Genomic DNA, 17,338 nt, shown 5'->3' with positions numbered 1-17,338 from the left:
AAACATATTAATATTTGCAGAGATCACAAAAGAGATGGTAGAGGAAACAAGAGTGAAGAAAAAGAGGCTGTAGAAAATATAACCAAATATATAAGCAGATGAATAAACTGATCAAGACTTCAAGCGCAGTAGACTGAATCTCGAAAACAGAAAGTGAGTTGAAGAATTAGCTGTCCAAGATTCATCAATAAACAGCATCAAAACAATTCAAGATTCCCAGGCCCATTTCATGCGTTAAAGTAAAACAAAAGGCACATCTTTAGGTTAAAACATCTATTACTACATAAGCTTTACATAATTGCAAATGAATACATGGATTTTAAACTTCAATGATTAAATAACTGCTGAGCTTTTGAGAGTCCGACAGAATGATAACCATAGTGTGGCAGTGTTTGGGCAAATATCAGGTTATAGCATTATTCTGCTTTGGCTTTAAAAGTGTTTGGATGAGGATTTCATGGAAGTCTACTCACTTTTAAGAATATAACGGTCTTGATAACTCACAGCTTGCTGTTCTGGTATCCAAGTTGTGATCTCCATTCTTTCAGTGGGGGGCTTCCTTGTTTTACAAGTTTTTTCAATAAACCACTTGGCTTCAAGCTAGGGATGTCTGGGTTGTTTTCATAAAATACTTCTAGTTTAGTCAGCACTTTTGGTAACCCAACCATGGAAGCATAGAACATAGGACCACCCATGTGCCTAGGCCACCCATAACCATTGTTGTAGATCACATCAATGTCTTCGGGCCCTGAAGCTATTTCTTCCTCTAACACATTAAAGCCCTCGTTGATAAGAGGGTAGAGACACCATTCCAAAATTTCATTTTGGCTCGTAGGTTTTTGCTTAATTGTATGAGCTTTTCTGTAGTCATGTAAAAAATTCTGAACCCATGGATCAGGCACTGCATTCCTGCCACCTACAGTTTCATACTGGTACCATCCACGGCCAGTTTTCTGTCCAAACCTTCCTTTCTCACATAGTATATCAGGTAGAGGGCTGTACCTTTTTCCTTCACGTTGACGGACCAGTGCCCCAGGCAATAACTTTGGTCCAGTCAGACCACTTTCCATACGAGATCTCCAGCCTACATCGAGACCTACAAGATCTGACATCCTGAAGGGACCCATAGCTAAGCCAAATTCTTCTAGAACTTTATCAACTTCCTCTGGATAACAACCATCTTCCAAGAGAAAGATAGCCTGATGGAGGTATGGTCCCATCATTCGATTTCCAACAAATGATGGGCAATTACCAACAACTACTCCTATTTTTCCTAAGACTTTTGATAGGTTAATGACTGTGGAAATGGTAGTGGGAGACGAATGATAGCCACGGACAACTTCTAACAGTTTCATAATGTGTGCTGGGGAGAAAAAGTGTGTGCCAATTACAAGATGGGGTCTGCCTGTGACTGAAGCAATTTCATCAATATTTAATCCAGAGGTATTCGTACATAAGAATGCTTCAGGCATGCAAATTGATGACAACTGTTTGAATATTTCTTTCTTTAATGCCATGTTCTCATATACTGCTTCAATAACTAAGTCTGCATTTTTCAATGAATTAAAGTCTAAGGTGAATGTAATAGAGCCAAAACTGTCTGACATCAGGGCAAGTCCACGTTGCTGCATTGTCAAAGTCTCACGCTCCAAGATTTTTGTCACAGCTTTTCTGCCCATCTCAAGTTGTTTTCCATCTTGTTCAACAGCAATTACTTGAATTTGAGCCTTTGCTAGGCATACGACAATACCCCGGCCCATAGTTCCCAGGCCTAGGGGAAAAAAGAGAATGTTTTAAGATCAGCCCATATTATTATAAACTGTGTTTGTCACCATGGTACTTATAGCTGAGTTAAATTCAATCAAGAACAGTAAAAGATGCCTTATTTTACTCACCTCCTAATACTGTTAGTCCCTACAAGTTTTTCACTCAAGTGCTCCTAGCTTTTGGCACCCTTCCTGTGTAGATGATGCCAATTTAATTAAATTATATTATAGTTTATTTCTGTTAGACGCAAGCATATCAGCAATAAAATTTCAGCTACAGCAATGTACCATTTCTAAAAAATAAAAAGCAACAACAATTGCAAAAGTTTCAAAAGACCATGATTTGCTATCACAATTCATCAACCTCCACAGACACAAATGTAGGGTCGTATAATAATGCACTTTGTACCAAGACGGCGACTGATGGTCTTATTCAAATGAATGTCTTTGCCTCTGGGAGAAAAGGAAACTACGTGTTAAGAGAGTGTACAGGGCTCTAGGTTGATAAGATCAACACAATGTGTGTTACTTTTCCTATAACAAATGGAAGATTTCTGTCTCAATTGTGTGAGGAGCAAATAGGTTCGAAGTGTTCTATAAGAATGTATGTTATGCTCTAGCACAAACTATGCAAACAACCTTGTTGTAAAGTTATTTTCCTTCAAAACTTGAAATCAAAAGTTTCATAAAATAAAATATTCAGTCTACTTCCATAAATTCTTTCACTCTATTGGCTTGGCTGCACAGTCCCCTTCAAGCCCAAGGATTCAGAGGCTGTATCGTAGACGTGTTTGATGGCATAGAGTATAGCGGGGTGCCAGTTTAAATACACTAAAACTATTCCTCAGTGTTTCTGAGCTGTGCTGGCTGCAGCTCATCCACTAACATGGATAAATTGAGGGCTAAGTGTGTGCCCTTTAGACAGCCCAACACCTTGAAAACAGGTGTGTGGACAGTTAGAGATATGGCCTTCAATATCATTGAGGCATGTTTCCACTTTACAGCTCAATGAATCGCCAAAATATTATCACTCAAATGATATCAATGAAGATGCATTTCAGAATGGGTTTCACCTAGCGGAAAGATGATGCAGATGGGCTCAGTGACTTTCAGTCTTCAACTTTAGTATGGCGCAACCTACGGGATAAAGAACTAATATGTTTCAAGTTTAGTTCCAGTAAGGAGAGAGTGTCTCACCATTACCACAAAAGGTATGGATTTTGCTGATATTCCCAGAAGATTTCATGAATGGGAATATTGCAGTCTTCTAGACAAATATTTTTATATCTGCAGGGTCTATTGACTCAAAACGTAAGATATCAGAACAAAAGTTATATACATTTCCAACCAGTAGATGGGGCATGAATATCATTACTATAAAAAAGTAATGGCTTTTAGGTCAATATCACACAGCCATAACTCATATTCGAATTCACATTTATCATGGAACAGAAGGCAAATAAACTGAACTTTATACTGAAAAGCTTTATGGCAGTTACATTTTGAAGCACGAAGTGCAAAGAGTACATAATCAAAACCATGTTCCAGATCATCAAAAGATGCCTAGATTGGTTCTTCAAAGCCTTAAAACAATAGAGTATCTATGGTCAATGGATTCCAAGGGATCTGAGAGTGCATATTAAGAAATCAGTCAGAGCCAGAACAGAGGGATTTGTGTGCAAGGTGGGCCTGGATTGCCCATCAAACATACTTATAAGCGAGGCAGAGGCTCACATAAACTCTGCTGGAGGCAATGGAGGCAGAATAGGGTACTCATTTCTCGTTCTGTTTGATAGGCAAGCAGACAAGAGTTTTTGTGTTTGAGGGCTGAGTACATGGCATTAGCACAGCTCAATTAGCAAATGTTTCCCCTCAAGAAGAAACTCTAGTCTTAATAGAGTTTGCACAGCTTAAGCTGTTAGCTTCTTGTTGCCGTAGTAGTTTATTATATGATTAGTTAAGGTCTTCACAATATCATCACAACACATAAGAAGTATTTCCAGTACAGCTCGTTAAAACAAATATATAAAAAGAGCGAGCTGTGATACCATGCATTCAAATGCAATTTCACTGAAAGTGCAATACAGGTTTGTAGAAAGTGCAATGTGCCTTTTAAAACAATTTATATGTCCGTGGTAGCACCTGCCATGACAATCCATGTCTCAAGAGTGTCACATGTGCCAATCAATATTCTAAACTCCAACAGAAGCCCCTACCAAATCATTACATACATTCAATTTGTCATGGACGGGAATCAATGCTTTAAAATCAAGACATATAAAAAGAATCAATTGTGATACAAAGTTTTCAAATGCAATGTGCAATGCAGGAAAACCAAAGGAGATATTTTGTGTTAGCCCTGTCCCAACCTTTTAAAGCACTTTATACGTCAATGGTAGCACCTACCACGGCGTTTTTAAGAGTGTCATATATGGCAATCAATACTCTAAAGTATTACAGAAGCACATACCAAATCATTACATACATTAAAGTGTCATGGATGAGACTTTAGCGGACTTTATTACAAACAGGCCCGAGATAACATATGGCAAATTGAGGTCATTGAAGAACTTTCTAAGTGCTAGTTATTATCGTGGAGTGAACACAGGGAATTGGTTAATGGAGCACAGTAGGGGATTCTATAAATATGGTCAGTGCGGGGTCCGCAATTGGGCCTGGCATGCTAAGAAGGAATTTTTGGAACATGACGGTCATGAATTCAAGATACTATCAAATATTACTTGTCTGACATCGTATGTGGTTTACATAATATCGTGTAAGTGTGAAAGTTCCTATGTGGGAAGTACCATTCGCCCCTTGAAAGTTAAAATTGGGGAACATTTGCGGGCGATAAAACAGGAGGATGAGAGATATCCTATAGTGCAACACTTAAGAACATGTGATAAAATCAATGTTAAGAGAAATGTAAGATTTTTTGGCATTGAACATGTACCGGTAGACCCTAGGGGTGGTAACAGAGAACTGCAATTGAGGAGGAGGGAGGCAATGTGGATCATGAGATTACGAGCAGTTGAAAAAGGTTTGAATACTGACTCAGAATTGGAATACTTTTTGGGTAATTGATTGTGTTGATGTTCATTTTATAACTGTCCTTTAACATGTCTATTACCTTTATGTTTTTCAATATAATTGAAATTGCTTGAAGGTTCTGATGTGATCACAGGTGGTCCTGGGTACCAAGGTGCAAATATACATATTTAACTGATTATACAATACAAAGAAATGTAAATATATGGTTATCTTTTGCACTGAAAAACAATTTTAGAATTAGTCAGATTGACAAGTTCTAATTTAGCAAATATAGAGTGAATTGCTATTTGATTTATTTCAGAGTTTTTAACGAGTATTTCTGGCAAAATTGAGGAGTGGTATATTACGTTTGTAAGGTAGGATTGAATCATAATATGGCAAACGATCGGTAGCATTAATGGTTAGTCCTATTTCTATCGCAATGGCTGAAGGAGGAAACAAATAAGGGACAACAATTACCGGACCGCAATAAGGTTACTACGCGTACTTGCGCCGTTCAAAACACACAGCGGCAATGTGGTAAGCGGGTTCTCTTGCTTTGTTTGAAATTGCGGGCTTCCCAAGTTATGATTCTAGAATCGTAAAACATATTGTTATATATGAAGATACTCAGGAGGTTTCCCGGGTATCAACCCAGGTGGAGTTACGCCTTTGACTTTGAGCTGATTTATGTTTGCGGTGATTTCCGCAATTTCGAAGCGGTGCATTGGGAGCTGCATAGTCTTTATTGATTTACTGAGCAAGGCATGTACAACAAATAAAGGTTATTGGAATTTAAGGATCTTCCAGTGATAGATGGTGCTTATACGAAGACTTAGAGGGAGCACATGGATAAGATGGCTCTGAACTTTTTTATAAATGGGAGACTTCAATTTCAAAGGTTAAATGGTTTATGGTGTTATTTATTTACATCAATTTATTTTAGATACTCTCGATTGGAATTCAACAGAAATTGTTGAAATAATGTAAGAGAGATGAAACTTAGATTTACCAGGTACTGATTGTGAGGTGAAGGGTTTCCTCTTTTGGTCTCACATAATTTTTATATTTGCTTGTCACTTTTTCGTAAACACCTATTATATTTTATATATTTTTTGTATGTTTGCACATTGGGGGACCAGGCTGTCATGTAAATAGATCAATACAGCAACATTATAAGTCAAACTGATTTTGGTCATAAAATGGTGGCGAACTATTGGTAAATTATGGAATAAGTATGAAGTTGTCTATTTAAAAATGTCTGGTAATTTTTGTAATCTCCTTATTGTAACTGCATGAAGATTGTTGTGCACATGTTTCCAATTAATAGCGTGTCAATTGAGTACTTGTGGAATACACAAATCTCACAAGATATTATTTTTATTTAGAAGGTGGCAGGAATTGCCACAAAATATATTTCCCACTCCTTGCATGAAGGATGAGCACAAATTATATTTTTGCGGACTAATGTAGGGTTAGATCTGGTTTGTATGGTTAATTTGAATATATATATCAATTACAGCCCTGAGGAAGTCATGGGGTACACCTCTGACGAAACACGTGTTGGCAAGCATGGATGTTGGTGAACTTTGGTTATGACGGAATACCAATTGACTGGCAATTCAAGATTTGAAGAATAAGGATATGCACAATTGTGGTGGAATCATGGAATAAAGATATGGACATTATCTCAAATGGACTTGTTGGATGTGTGCCTTACATATTTGTATTTGACTATCAGTGACTAGTCACTGAGATTAAGAAGTAGAGGGTGATCCTCTTTTAAGTGCACCATCAGTAGCATCTGAAACATAGTGGGTAAATGACAAGTAGCGCCAGCTACTCCTGTTGGTTCACCCATTATCAGAAACATTTCCATTCTATGCACTCACACATACACAAGCTTTAACTCTATGGTGAATATTACTAAAGGCTCTTTATTAATAACTTTCTTTTATAAAATGATGTAAGGTCTTACGGAGTAATGTGAGTAACAGTAGTAAAGATGATGTCATTTGAGGTGTCACCAGTCATGCCATCAAAGATGTAATTTATTTTTCAGTTCTTATGTAATTTCAAAACCTAATTACAAAGTGTGGTAGCTGGAAAGATGGAATGTATTGCATCATTAGAGGGTTAGAATGTAAGAGGATTCTACATTGCTCAGGGAGACTGGAGTGGGTGGAGAAGGAAGCGGTTGGAGGTATTGAAGCTCATCGGACCTGCTTATGTGGATGAGATATTTCCTAATAAAGAATCCACAGGAATTGTAATTATTGAGGACGGTTTGGTTGGAAGTTCTTAACTATATCTGAGCCATGCAGAACATACCTCCCCCTCCTTTCTTTTTAGCGATCCCAGGTGAAGCACCAATAATCTGGTCTAAATGGAAAAAATATTTTTTGCATTATACAAGAGTGTGTGGCACAAACGTATCTAACGAAAGGAAAACTTCTCTGCTCATGCATTGTTTGGGAAGTGAGGGGCAAGAAGTTTTTGAAACTCTACCAGAGCCTGAGGATGATGGAGCTGATTTGAATGAATTTGAACTCTGTTTGAAAAAGTTAGACTTGCATTACTTACCAAAAATCAGCACGATCCTAGAACGTTATCATTTTGGGAGGAGAGAACAAAAACCTGGTGAATCTATTGAGGATTATATTACAGCCTTAAGGAAAATAGCAGCTACATGCAAGTTTGGAGCAACTCTTGAGGAACGTATAAGAGATCAGTTTATGTTGAAATGCTCCAGTGACAAAATCAGACAGGAACTTTGGAGCAAAGATGATCCTTCTCTACAAGAAGTCGTGACGATAGCTAAAGGTGTTGAGCACACTCTGGCTTGTGTAGAGGAATTGGAGAGGAACAGAAGTCCTGCTGTCAACAAGATAATAGAGAAAAATGAGCAACAAGATGTGTACAAAGATGGTGAAGGAGAAAAAGAAGACGGCAAACAATCAAATTCAGAGGTCTAAATTCAAAGACACTGAGGCGGTCATTACAACTCTGGCAGTCCAAGACCGCCAGAGCTGTTTTGACGGAAGCACCGCCAACAGGCTGGCGGTGCTTCCAAGCTCATTACAACCACGGCAGTTGCGCCGCGGTCGCACTACCGGGGCCGGCGGTTTCCCGCCAAATTTGCCCCGGCGGTGATAATCCAGCAGCGCTGCCCAGGGGATTACGAGTCCCCGACCGCCAGCCATTTCCTTTTTCCTAGTGGTTTGAACCGCCAGGAAAAGGCTGGCGATACGGGGAGTCACGGGGCCCCTGGGGTCCCCTGCACTGCTCATGCCACTGGCATGGGCAGTGCAGGGGCCCCCTGACAGGGCCCAGTGCAGCTTTTCACTGTCTGCATAGCAGACAGTGAAAAGCGCGCACGGCCGCAACACCGCCGGCTCCATTTGGAGCCGGCCCTGCAACCCAGCGGAGATCTCAAAATGACCGCGGCGGGAGTGCGGCCGAACTGGCAGCCGCTCGGCGGTCAGATCTTGGCAGGCGGCTGAAGCTGCCCGCCAAGGTCATAATGAGGGCCTAAGTGTTTCCGTTGTGGAAATCTTGGACATTATGCCTCTTACAAAAAGTGTCCAGCTGTTAATGTAACTTGTAAGTTGTGCAACAAACGGGGACACTTTGCGAAGTGCTGCAGGTCAAACAAAAATTCTCCTTCTGTGAGACTAGTGGAAGATTGCATTTTAACGGTTGATACACAGGAAAAGAGGAAGAAACATCCTAAAGATTTTGTGACTACTGGTGGGATTGAAAGTGAAGTCTTGTTTGACTCTGGGGCATGGTTGACATTATTGTCCAATGATACATTTGACAAGCATTTAAGTCAAAGTGTTGTGCTGAAAAATCCCGATGTGATTCTTGGGGCCTATGGTGGACAAGTTATAGAACTGAGCGGCTATTTAGAATCCGAAATTACCTTCAAAACTAATACCATTTTGGGGAAAATGTATGTACCAGTGAAGGGTGACAGTGTTTTGAGTTGGCCACACCAAAAGGAACTGAAAGTTATTTTGGATCCCAATAGCCCCACACCAGTTATGGTTAAGAATGACTTTGTCCAAAAGTTGAGAGATGTATGTGAGGTCTCTGGGAAGGAGGAGAAAGAGAAAGTTAAACCTTTACCTGATTTTGTTCGTGAGTTCAAGGATGTATTCAGTGACAAATTGGGATGCTTGTAAAATATGTGCATCGCATTAAAATTAAGGAAGGGGCTGTGCCAGTAGTGTCCAAGGTACGACCCATTCCTATATCAATGAAGGATGATGTAGAAAAAGAGATACGGAGATTGTGCAATGAAGGAATAATTGAACCGGTGGAGTCCTCTGAATGGGTTTCTCCGATTGTTGTTGCACATAAATCCTCTGGTGAGATCAGGTTGTGTGTGGATTTGAGAAACCTCAACAAGTGTGTCATTAGAGACCAGTTTCCTTCACCAAATATAACTGAAATGGTGTCTTTATTACATGGTGCAAAGTATTTTAGCACATTAGATTTAGCCTCAGCATACCATCAGGTTGTCTTGCATGTCGACTCGAGGGACTATACTAATTTTATCATGCCGTTTGGGACCTTTAGATTTGTTAGGATGCCTTTCGGGTTGGTGTCAGCTGCCTCAGTGTTCCAGCTTTTGATGTACAATTTATTTGGCTCCGAACCAGGAATAAAGTATTTCCAGGATGATATTTTAGTTTATGCTCAGACACAGGAGGAACATGAGGAGAGAGTGAAAAAAGTATTGACCATTATGAGAGATCATGGTTTGACACATAAGTTAAAGAAATGTTCTTTCGGAAAGGCGGAAATTGAATACCTCAGTCATAAAATCACCTCTACCGGATTGTTTCCAAAGTAAGAGCTAGTCAGAAATATTTTAAGTGTGCATCCTCCAGAAAAAAAAGAACTGTTGTCCTTTCTAGGGATGGTGGAGTTCCATGCTAAATTCTTGCCTAACTTTGCTTCCAAAATGGAACATATGCGTAAGTTACTAAGGAAAGGGGTTGAATTTTTGTGGGATGATGTGTGGAAAGGGAGTTTGAAAGTATTAAAGAGGAGTTGTCCACCGTGGAAAGTTTGAAATCTTTTGACCCAAGAAATTTGTGTGTGATCATGATGGATGCCTGCACTAAAGGTTTGGGAACTGTTTTGTTACAAAAGTCTGATGGTGATGGGTTTAAACCAGTAGTGTACAATTTACAGACGTTTCGAGAAGCAGAGATCTACTATTCAGCTATTGAGAGAGAAGCTTTACCTGTAGTTTGGGCTATCAAAAAATTCAGGAATTTCGTTTGGGGAAGAGAATTCCATGTTTACACTGACCACAAGCCTCTTGTGGAAGTCTTTATGAAAAAGGGACTTGACTTGATCTCGAGTAGGATCAGTAGATGGGTTGTGAACCTTCAAGATTATGATTTCAAAATATTTTATGTGCCAGGGATTTGTAACAAAACTGCTGATTGCTTATCAAGACTTACTTCTGAGTCGGAGAAAAATTTGGACATGATTCAAGAAGATTAATTCAGTGTGTGTAGGGTAACGGAAGGAATTATTGAACAAGACAAGTGGGTAAGAGCTGTTGCCGATGATTCTGTGTTGCAACGTGTATGTCATTCACTCAGAAATTATTGGGATTCTGAGATGAAGAATGATGAAGCATTTAGAGGGTTCTGGAAGGTAAGAGATGAATTATCTGTGTCTAATGGATTATTGTTGCGCGGAGTGAGATTAGTAATTCCGAGTTTTTTGACAGACAGAATTATTCAGTTGGGACATGCTGGACACCAAGGTATGAGCAAAACAAAAGCCAGAATCCGTCTCAACTATTGGTGGCCAGGAATGGATTTGAGTATCGAGAGGGAAGTTAGGCAATGCCCTGATTGCTGTAATAGTGACAAGATATATAAAACAAGAGTTCCATCTATGTGTGTCAGGGATTTGCCTAGCAGACCTTGGGATGTAGTTGCAATGGACATTGTAGGACCTATTCATGCGAAAGGTGAAAGCAGTTACATTTTGGTTTTGATGGATCAGTTCTCCGGGTGAGCTGAAATTGGGATTGTCAGCAGCTTTGAAACAGGGAGAATAATTGGGCTGTTAGAAGAAATTTTCTCTCAAGAAGGGTTACCGAATTCTATTTTGACTGATAATGGTCCGCAATTTATTTCCAAAGAAATGGAAGAATGCTTTAGGAGATTGGGGATCAAGCATAAATTGTGTTCCTTGTATCATCCTGAAGGGAATGGGACTGTAGAGAGATTTAACAAGTGTGTGAAAGAATGTGTGCAACTAGAATTAGCAGCTGGGAGGAATTGGAAGGAAGATTTAAAAAATGTTCTTGTGGCATATAGATTTACCCCACAATCCACCACCGGAGCAGTCCCTTTTGAATTGTTCAGAGGTAGAAAGGGAAACACTGTGTTAGCTCCTGGATGGGTGTCCTGGGATAAAAATAACACTCTTTCCTGGTCTGATGAGAGAGGATATGACAGAGTGTGAAAAAGTACGCATAGAAAAAAGGAAAGTGTATTTTGACAAAAGGAAGTGCGCAAGTACTGTCAGTGTGAATGTTGGAGATGGTTTTGATTAAGAAACCCATCCTTAGCAAGAGTGGGAGTACATTTTTGGGTCCTTTTGTAGTCACCAAACTGTTCAGAAATGCTGTCAAAATTAATGATGGAAGGATATGGAATCTCAATCACGTTGTGATCTCCAAGAAGAAAGTCTCCTAACTTTCCGAATTTTCTTATTTATTCTTGTTTTTATTATTGTTCTCTTATTATCATATTTTGCAGTGAGGTTTATAGTTTTCTTGTTCAGTATTATTCATAATATTCTTTGGGGGGGAAGGTGTGTGGAGCTGGAAAGATGGAATGTATTGCACCATTGGAGGGTTAGAATGTAAGAGGATTCTACATTCCTCAGGGAGACTGGAGTGGGTGGAGAAGGAAGCGGCTGGAGGTATTGAAGCTCATCGGACCTGCTTATGTGGATAGGATATTTCCTAATAAAGAATCCACAGGAATTGTAATTATTGAGGACTTCTTTATTACACAAAGTCACTTTAAGCTTTCTTTTTTCAGTGAATTTCTGAGATTTTAATGTAAACGAAGATCATATTGCCATAAATAACTATAACATAACTTTAACCTTTATTGTTTTCAGTGTGTGAGAGGGAGTGTGTGTGTGTGTGTGTGTGTGCGTGTGTTTATCATTACAGTGCGGTGCACTTCAAAACTATTTACCTATCACTGCAGCTACTCCAATAGGATGAGGTGAGGCAGATTTCCAGTTAGCTCCTGAAGGTGTAGTCCATTTAGTTACTCTTCTCTCTGCAAAGAAGGCATACTGGCGGGCTTTTGCCTGATCTCTGGCCTGTTCTGAGTTAAAGATACTAAACAACAATTCTCTTTCTTTCAAAATTCCTTCAGCAAATGGCAGTTGCACTGCAGCTCGGATTGCTTCAACACAAAGTTGATGAGATATGGCTCCATGGAACAGCTTCTTCAATTTAATTTTTGAATCATTAAAAATAGTTTCCATGTTTGGCGGACACTGGATAGGCTTTGTGCACAGTCTGCGAGATTCTAGTGGCTTGCCTGCAAAGGACAAATAGTATCAAGGTGAATAAACAATGAATGCATATACTTAAAAAATATTTTTTTATCTGCTATAATTAATGAACTTGCTTGATTGACTTCATTCATGCCAACAGCAAGTGTCATACTGCATTTCTACCACCCATGAGCACATCTATTACGTGGTTTAATGGTTACTTAATTTACTGACCCCAGAAGACTGGAGAACTGAGCTGGGAATGGCCAAATCACCTAGAAGTGTTAATGAATTCTTATCAAAAGATTCACAGAGAATAAAGTGTATCAGGAACTTTATCAGGAAACTCCTTATTCCAAATCCAATAACATGATCACATGTAGCTAACGAAAAGACATAACACCATCAATAGGCTCTATCTAGCAAGGAAAACATTTCTCATACACATTAGAATGATTAAAACATGTCTAACACATATTATTTACCTGTACTTGTATATGTGGACCCTTGACCCTTTTGTGCATCCAGACTATCTCCCACTTGAGTACTGTTGCAGAACAGCTGCCCAGGTTTTCCCTCTGTTCTAAATTACAACCATGGGGCACTCAATAACTCAAAATCTCAAAGGAAAGAAGGGGCATCTGATTGGTAAAACATGTACAGCAGGAGGCTTCGTGATACAAACCTATGAGGAAGAGCAATGTACACCCCTTAAGCCTATCTCTATTTTGGATGATGATTTCTAATTTTAACTCAATGAACAGCAGTGCAAGGCTGAACAGGTGGGAGTGCAGAAATCTTAGAAAACAGAACTTTGCATGAAAGCTGTTCTAAACTTGACAGCAATACCTTTAAAGTGTCAGCTTTTGCTGCTGATATTCTATTCACACTCATGGAGCCCCAGCACTCACGTCATGCCTTGATCCCTCTCCTCAAGGTATTCCAAGCAGTCACCAGCCTATAGATAAACAGGACCAAATCCAATACTTAATTTTGGTTGAAGGGAATCGCTTGGCAGACTCGTTGTCCAAGACAATGCAATTTTGTTGGACCACAAACTCTATCAAATTCTTGGACATTTTCCTGGCATCATCCCTCTCCACTTGCAACAAAATCAACTCCTCCTGTGAGAGAGTAAGTCCTCACTGGTGGCCTGATAAAATCTCTCCCTTTTGTGGGCTGGACACATTGCAGCCCATAAAATGACCTTCCTACCGCATATATTGTACTTGTTCAAAGTGATGCCTCTTTCTATTAGCAGGGAGGGTACTGCTCGCCTCCATACTGCCTATATGTCGTATATTTGGGAAGAGAAGCATGCGATACTGACCTTCAAGACTTGCATAATACACCCTACGAAGGGCGGCTGGGAATCCTACATTTACTACATTACTACCGGGTGTTTCAAGTACGCTTTTCCTGTTCACCAGATTTCTAAAGCGCACAGCTACGCATCACTGGGCTTCCCAGCACTACAGGGTTTGGGAAGACGATGTGGAAAGAATGGGTAGAAAAAAAGATAAGTTAAAGCAGAAGAGCTGCAGACCGTTACCAGACAGTTACCTGAGGCTCATATTGTGGAAGGAGACAGGTTATGAAAAAAAGGTATGTCTTAATCTTTCCTAAAACTGTAAAGGGTATTAAAATAGAATGGCTAAGAGCGGAATGGCTAAACAATGGATGCTTCATAGATCAAAACCTAGCAGCCAGACCTCTGGATGAGGTCCCGTGGGTGCTCAAGAAAATGAATATGGGATTCCGAAGTCCATGCACTTACACTCGCTCCAGATCTGGCACTGGATCTCGATTAGCAGTTTCAAAGCTCATATAACAAGAGCACCTACCCCATTTCAGAAATTCCTCAAGCATCTCGCCCCCTTCAAACGCCACCAATTTTGCCCACCATGCCCATGGCAGGAAGATCCTCTATAAAATACTGTTTTGTTTGCACCTTACACCACACTGCCTGCCCTTCATCAATCCCACCTATTCCGAGTCCTGCTGTTGCAGATGCGGAGACATAGGCTCCCTCATGCACATCCTATGGTCATGTCCCTGAGAGATTTGAAACACTATCTTTCTTGCAATCTCTCAGATCTAAGGCCAAGACCTAGAAAATCTCCCTGAATGTGCCCTCCTTGGAAGACCCTCAGCAAGATTCTGTCCACTCCAATCCACTGCAGGCAAAATAATATCCTAACTCCCCATTACTGCTACGCACTCCATTCTTTCTCTTTGGAGGAAACCAACTACCCCTACACACAAATTTTGTCTGCATGAATTCTGGCATCTACTAGGGCATGAAAAAATTGCATATCACTAAGTGGACAAACCACAGATCTTTCACAAACTATAGTCCCCTGTCCTTTTATACTTGAATGCGGGATTCCGGGAAACAACATGCCAACAAACATTACAAGCACTGGGACTGCTTGATCCTGCACTGCTGCTCCCCTCTGGATCCTCTGAAGCTCGAGATACTAATGTGCAATGTAACGTTGTTTATTGTGCAACTGGTCGGTTTGGGGATGGGATTATAGGTGGAAAGGAACAGGGAAGTTATTTTTTGGGGTTGTTACAACAGACAGAATTGCCTAATTGTTTACTACTTGTAAATACATCAATAAAAACCATTGGTAAGTAAACTTGACAACAGCCCTAGCACGGAAACATACAATATTGCTTGGGAAAGGTATGTGGTAGGTTTACATTTCTTGACCTTAAAAATACCCTGTAAAAAAAGAAAGAAGCAGTTGCCTTTGATCTTATGAAATGAACTAAAGATGTTCATAGTATAATGGTTTGTCAAAGCCTAAACAATATAAATCTTTTTGAAAGCAATAAAAAGTAATCTTAACAATTGGAAACTCTCAGACCATATACATGTAAAAGGAATTTAACATGTAATCTGTGTAACATTTTCTTAAATAGAGGAGTGAGATTTAGGGCTGAGGGGTGTTGGAGGGGGGAATTCAAATCAAAAAGTGAGAGCATTTCCTGAACTTCTAAGTCACTTAAAATGAACAGAAATAATCTTGGCGAAATCTTATTTGGTATGCTTGCACTGTGTCCAGTTAGATGTATACGACCTAGACGTTTAAAATCTGGTCAATTCTTATATGTTATCCCTGACTGAAAAGGGCTAGAAACAAGTGCACCACTTCCTGGAATGCAAAGTACCTCCTTTTTAGCTTTGACTTTCAAGAGGTTGCAAGAGCAAAAAATTAAGACTCTCCGGGGTGATGATGGTTAAGAAACTGAGAAACTTGGGGAAGGTTAACACATAAACAATCCAGAATATCTCAAATGTCCAGCTATAGTTGTTGCTTTTATAAAAAGGACGTTCATTACTCTAGTAAAGTATGAGAGCTCAGTTAAATGCTATTGCCATAAATAGAAACAACATGACTTTTTCACACAATTCAAATAAAAGTGCTGTTTTCCACCAAGGCAGAGAAACCATCTCTAAGCTTATATTTATGTGGTAATCTACAAGCTACTTCTCTAGCTGACACAAGCAGTTCTGTGTGACTTTACAAGCATACCCCACTTAATTTTGCTTGTTATTTAACAATAGCCATGCTGTTCACTTCAAGGTGTTCATTGTTTAAGAACCAGTTTGGGGAACACTGTGTCGAAATGGCTGTGACCTTGCAATGGCAATAGTGTATGTGAGGAGTTTGATGGCATCGTGATACACTCGCTGGCAATATTTAGGCGATGGCCAGACATGAAAGTACAACCAGTTGGGGGCAACATTCTCCACTTGCAGTGCAGAGTGATTCAAAGATCAATACAAAACGTACTGGTACTAATTTGTGTTGGTGTGCATAAAGATGCTGAACCTTTTTTATTCTTCATTGAACGTGAATCCGGTAGTATCAGGTCTATTGTCTAATACGTAGAAAGCAATCAATTTTGGAATGTGTGAATACACAGTGAGAATGCTGAGAATTGTCTACCATGAGATGGCGCCAAATGTCTCTGATAATGCCTATAAGTTAGATGTAATATCTTGATGCTAATATAGACAAACATTTCCTTGATATTCTAAGAAAGATATATCAATGTGGTGCAATTTTCCATTACATGCATTTAATTTGTAATTTTGTACTACATAAAACATTTGCCACTTAGAAGCATAACTGGAATAATTGACAAGAATTTGTAACGATCTAGGATTATTAGTAAAGTGCAACTTACAAAATGACAATTATAAAACTAACAGGCGTCTGAAAAGAACAAGAAGAAGCTATATTAAAAAAAAACATTATGTAATCACCTAAGGCAGGATTGGCATTACACTGGAAACGCAGCATGTTAGTGAGGTACAGTAACTGATGAGGAGATGAGACTAGGAACATTAATTTCTATTTATTGTTTTCTACTCCCTTCAACTGTTTTTAAAGGATATAAAAAAATAAATTAGTTTAGCATTTTCACAAGTTTGTCTTTATGATATGGTAAAAACCCATATTCCATACATAAACCAGTAATGACAATTGGGTCTCTAATACTAGTAATGGGTCAAACCGACCACCTTTGTTCCCCAAAAAGTATCCCAAATAATTCATTTTTAGTGGACCAGTCTTCCTCTTGTGGCAGAAAAGCTGGTCCCATGAGTGGGGGCTGCAGTCTAGAACTAAAATGGGCAAGCTCCACTGGTTTCTGTCTTTCACTAGCTCACCTCCATTGAACGGGTATATTTCCCAGTATACAGTATTTTAGCACTGGGTCATCTGAAACCAAGGGCCCCATACCAACGCTACGCATATCAAAAACCTAGATACGAGAGTACAGTTGCATGCATGAATCCTAGCAAAATTACTTACCCCAAAAAATCCTGCAAATGACAAAATATGCCTAAAACACCATAATTACTTTCTCTTTTTACAGGGTTGGCTACACCATTTCAGTCCGGGTTCAGTTGCACCCAGTGAACACTACCAACCCTGGGCATTTCTGAAATCCATAGAACCAATGGA

At 39.5% G+C, this 17,338-nt stretch overlaps 1 protein-coding gene across 5 annotated transcripts in view; it reads right to left on the bottom strand.

The window, feature by feature from the left end:
• Positions 1-258: 258 nt before the first annotated feature.
• LOC138285624 (peroxisomal bifunctional enzyme-like) overlaps positions 259-17,338 on the bottom strand; it is a 184,704-nt gene continuing 167,624 nt past the window's right edge. For all 5 annotated transcript variants that reach the window (XM_069225808.1, XM_069225806.1, XM_069225809.1 and 2 more), the window contains 2 exons: positions 12,044-12,397; positions 259-1,771 (listed from right to left, as the gene is read on the bottom strand). In XM_069225808.1, coding sequence (XP_069081909.1) covers positions 501-1,771; positions 12,044-12,397 — 1,625 coding nt within the window. In that variant the 3' untranslated portion in view covers positions 259-500. The remainder of the gene's footprint in view (positions 1,772-12,043; positions 12,398-17,338) is intronic.

The sequence above is a fragment of the Pleurodeles waltl genome, chromosome 3_1 (assembly GCF_031143425.1).
Source record: "Pleurodeles waltl isolate 20211129_DDA chromosome 3_1, aPleWal1.hap1.20221129, whole genome shotgun sequence".
Taxonomy (NCBI): Eukaryota; Metazoa; Chordata; class Amphibia; order Caudata; family Salamandridae; genus Pleurodeles; species Pleurodeles waltl.
This window is presented reverse-complemented; position numbering and strand designations above follow the sequence as displayed.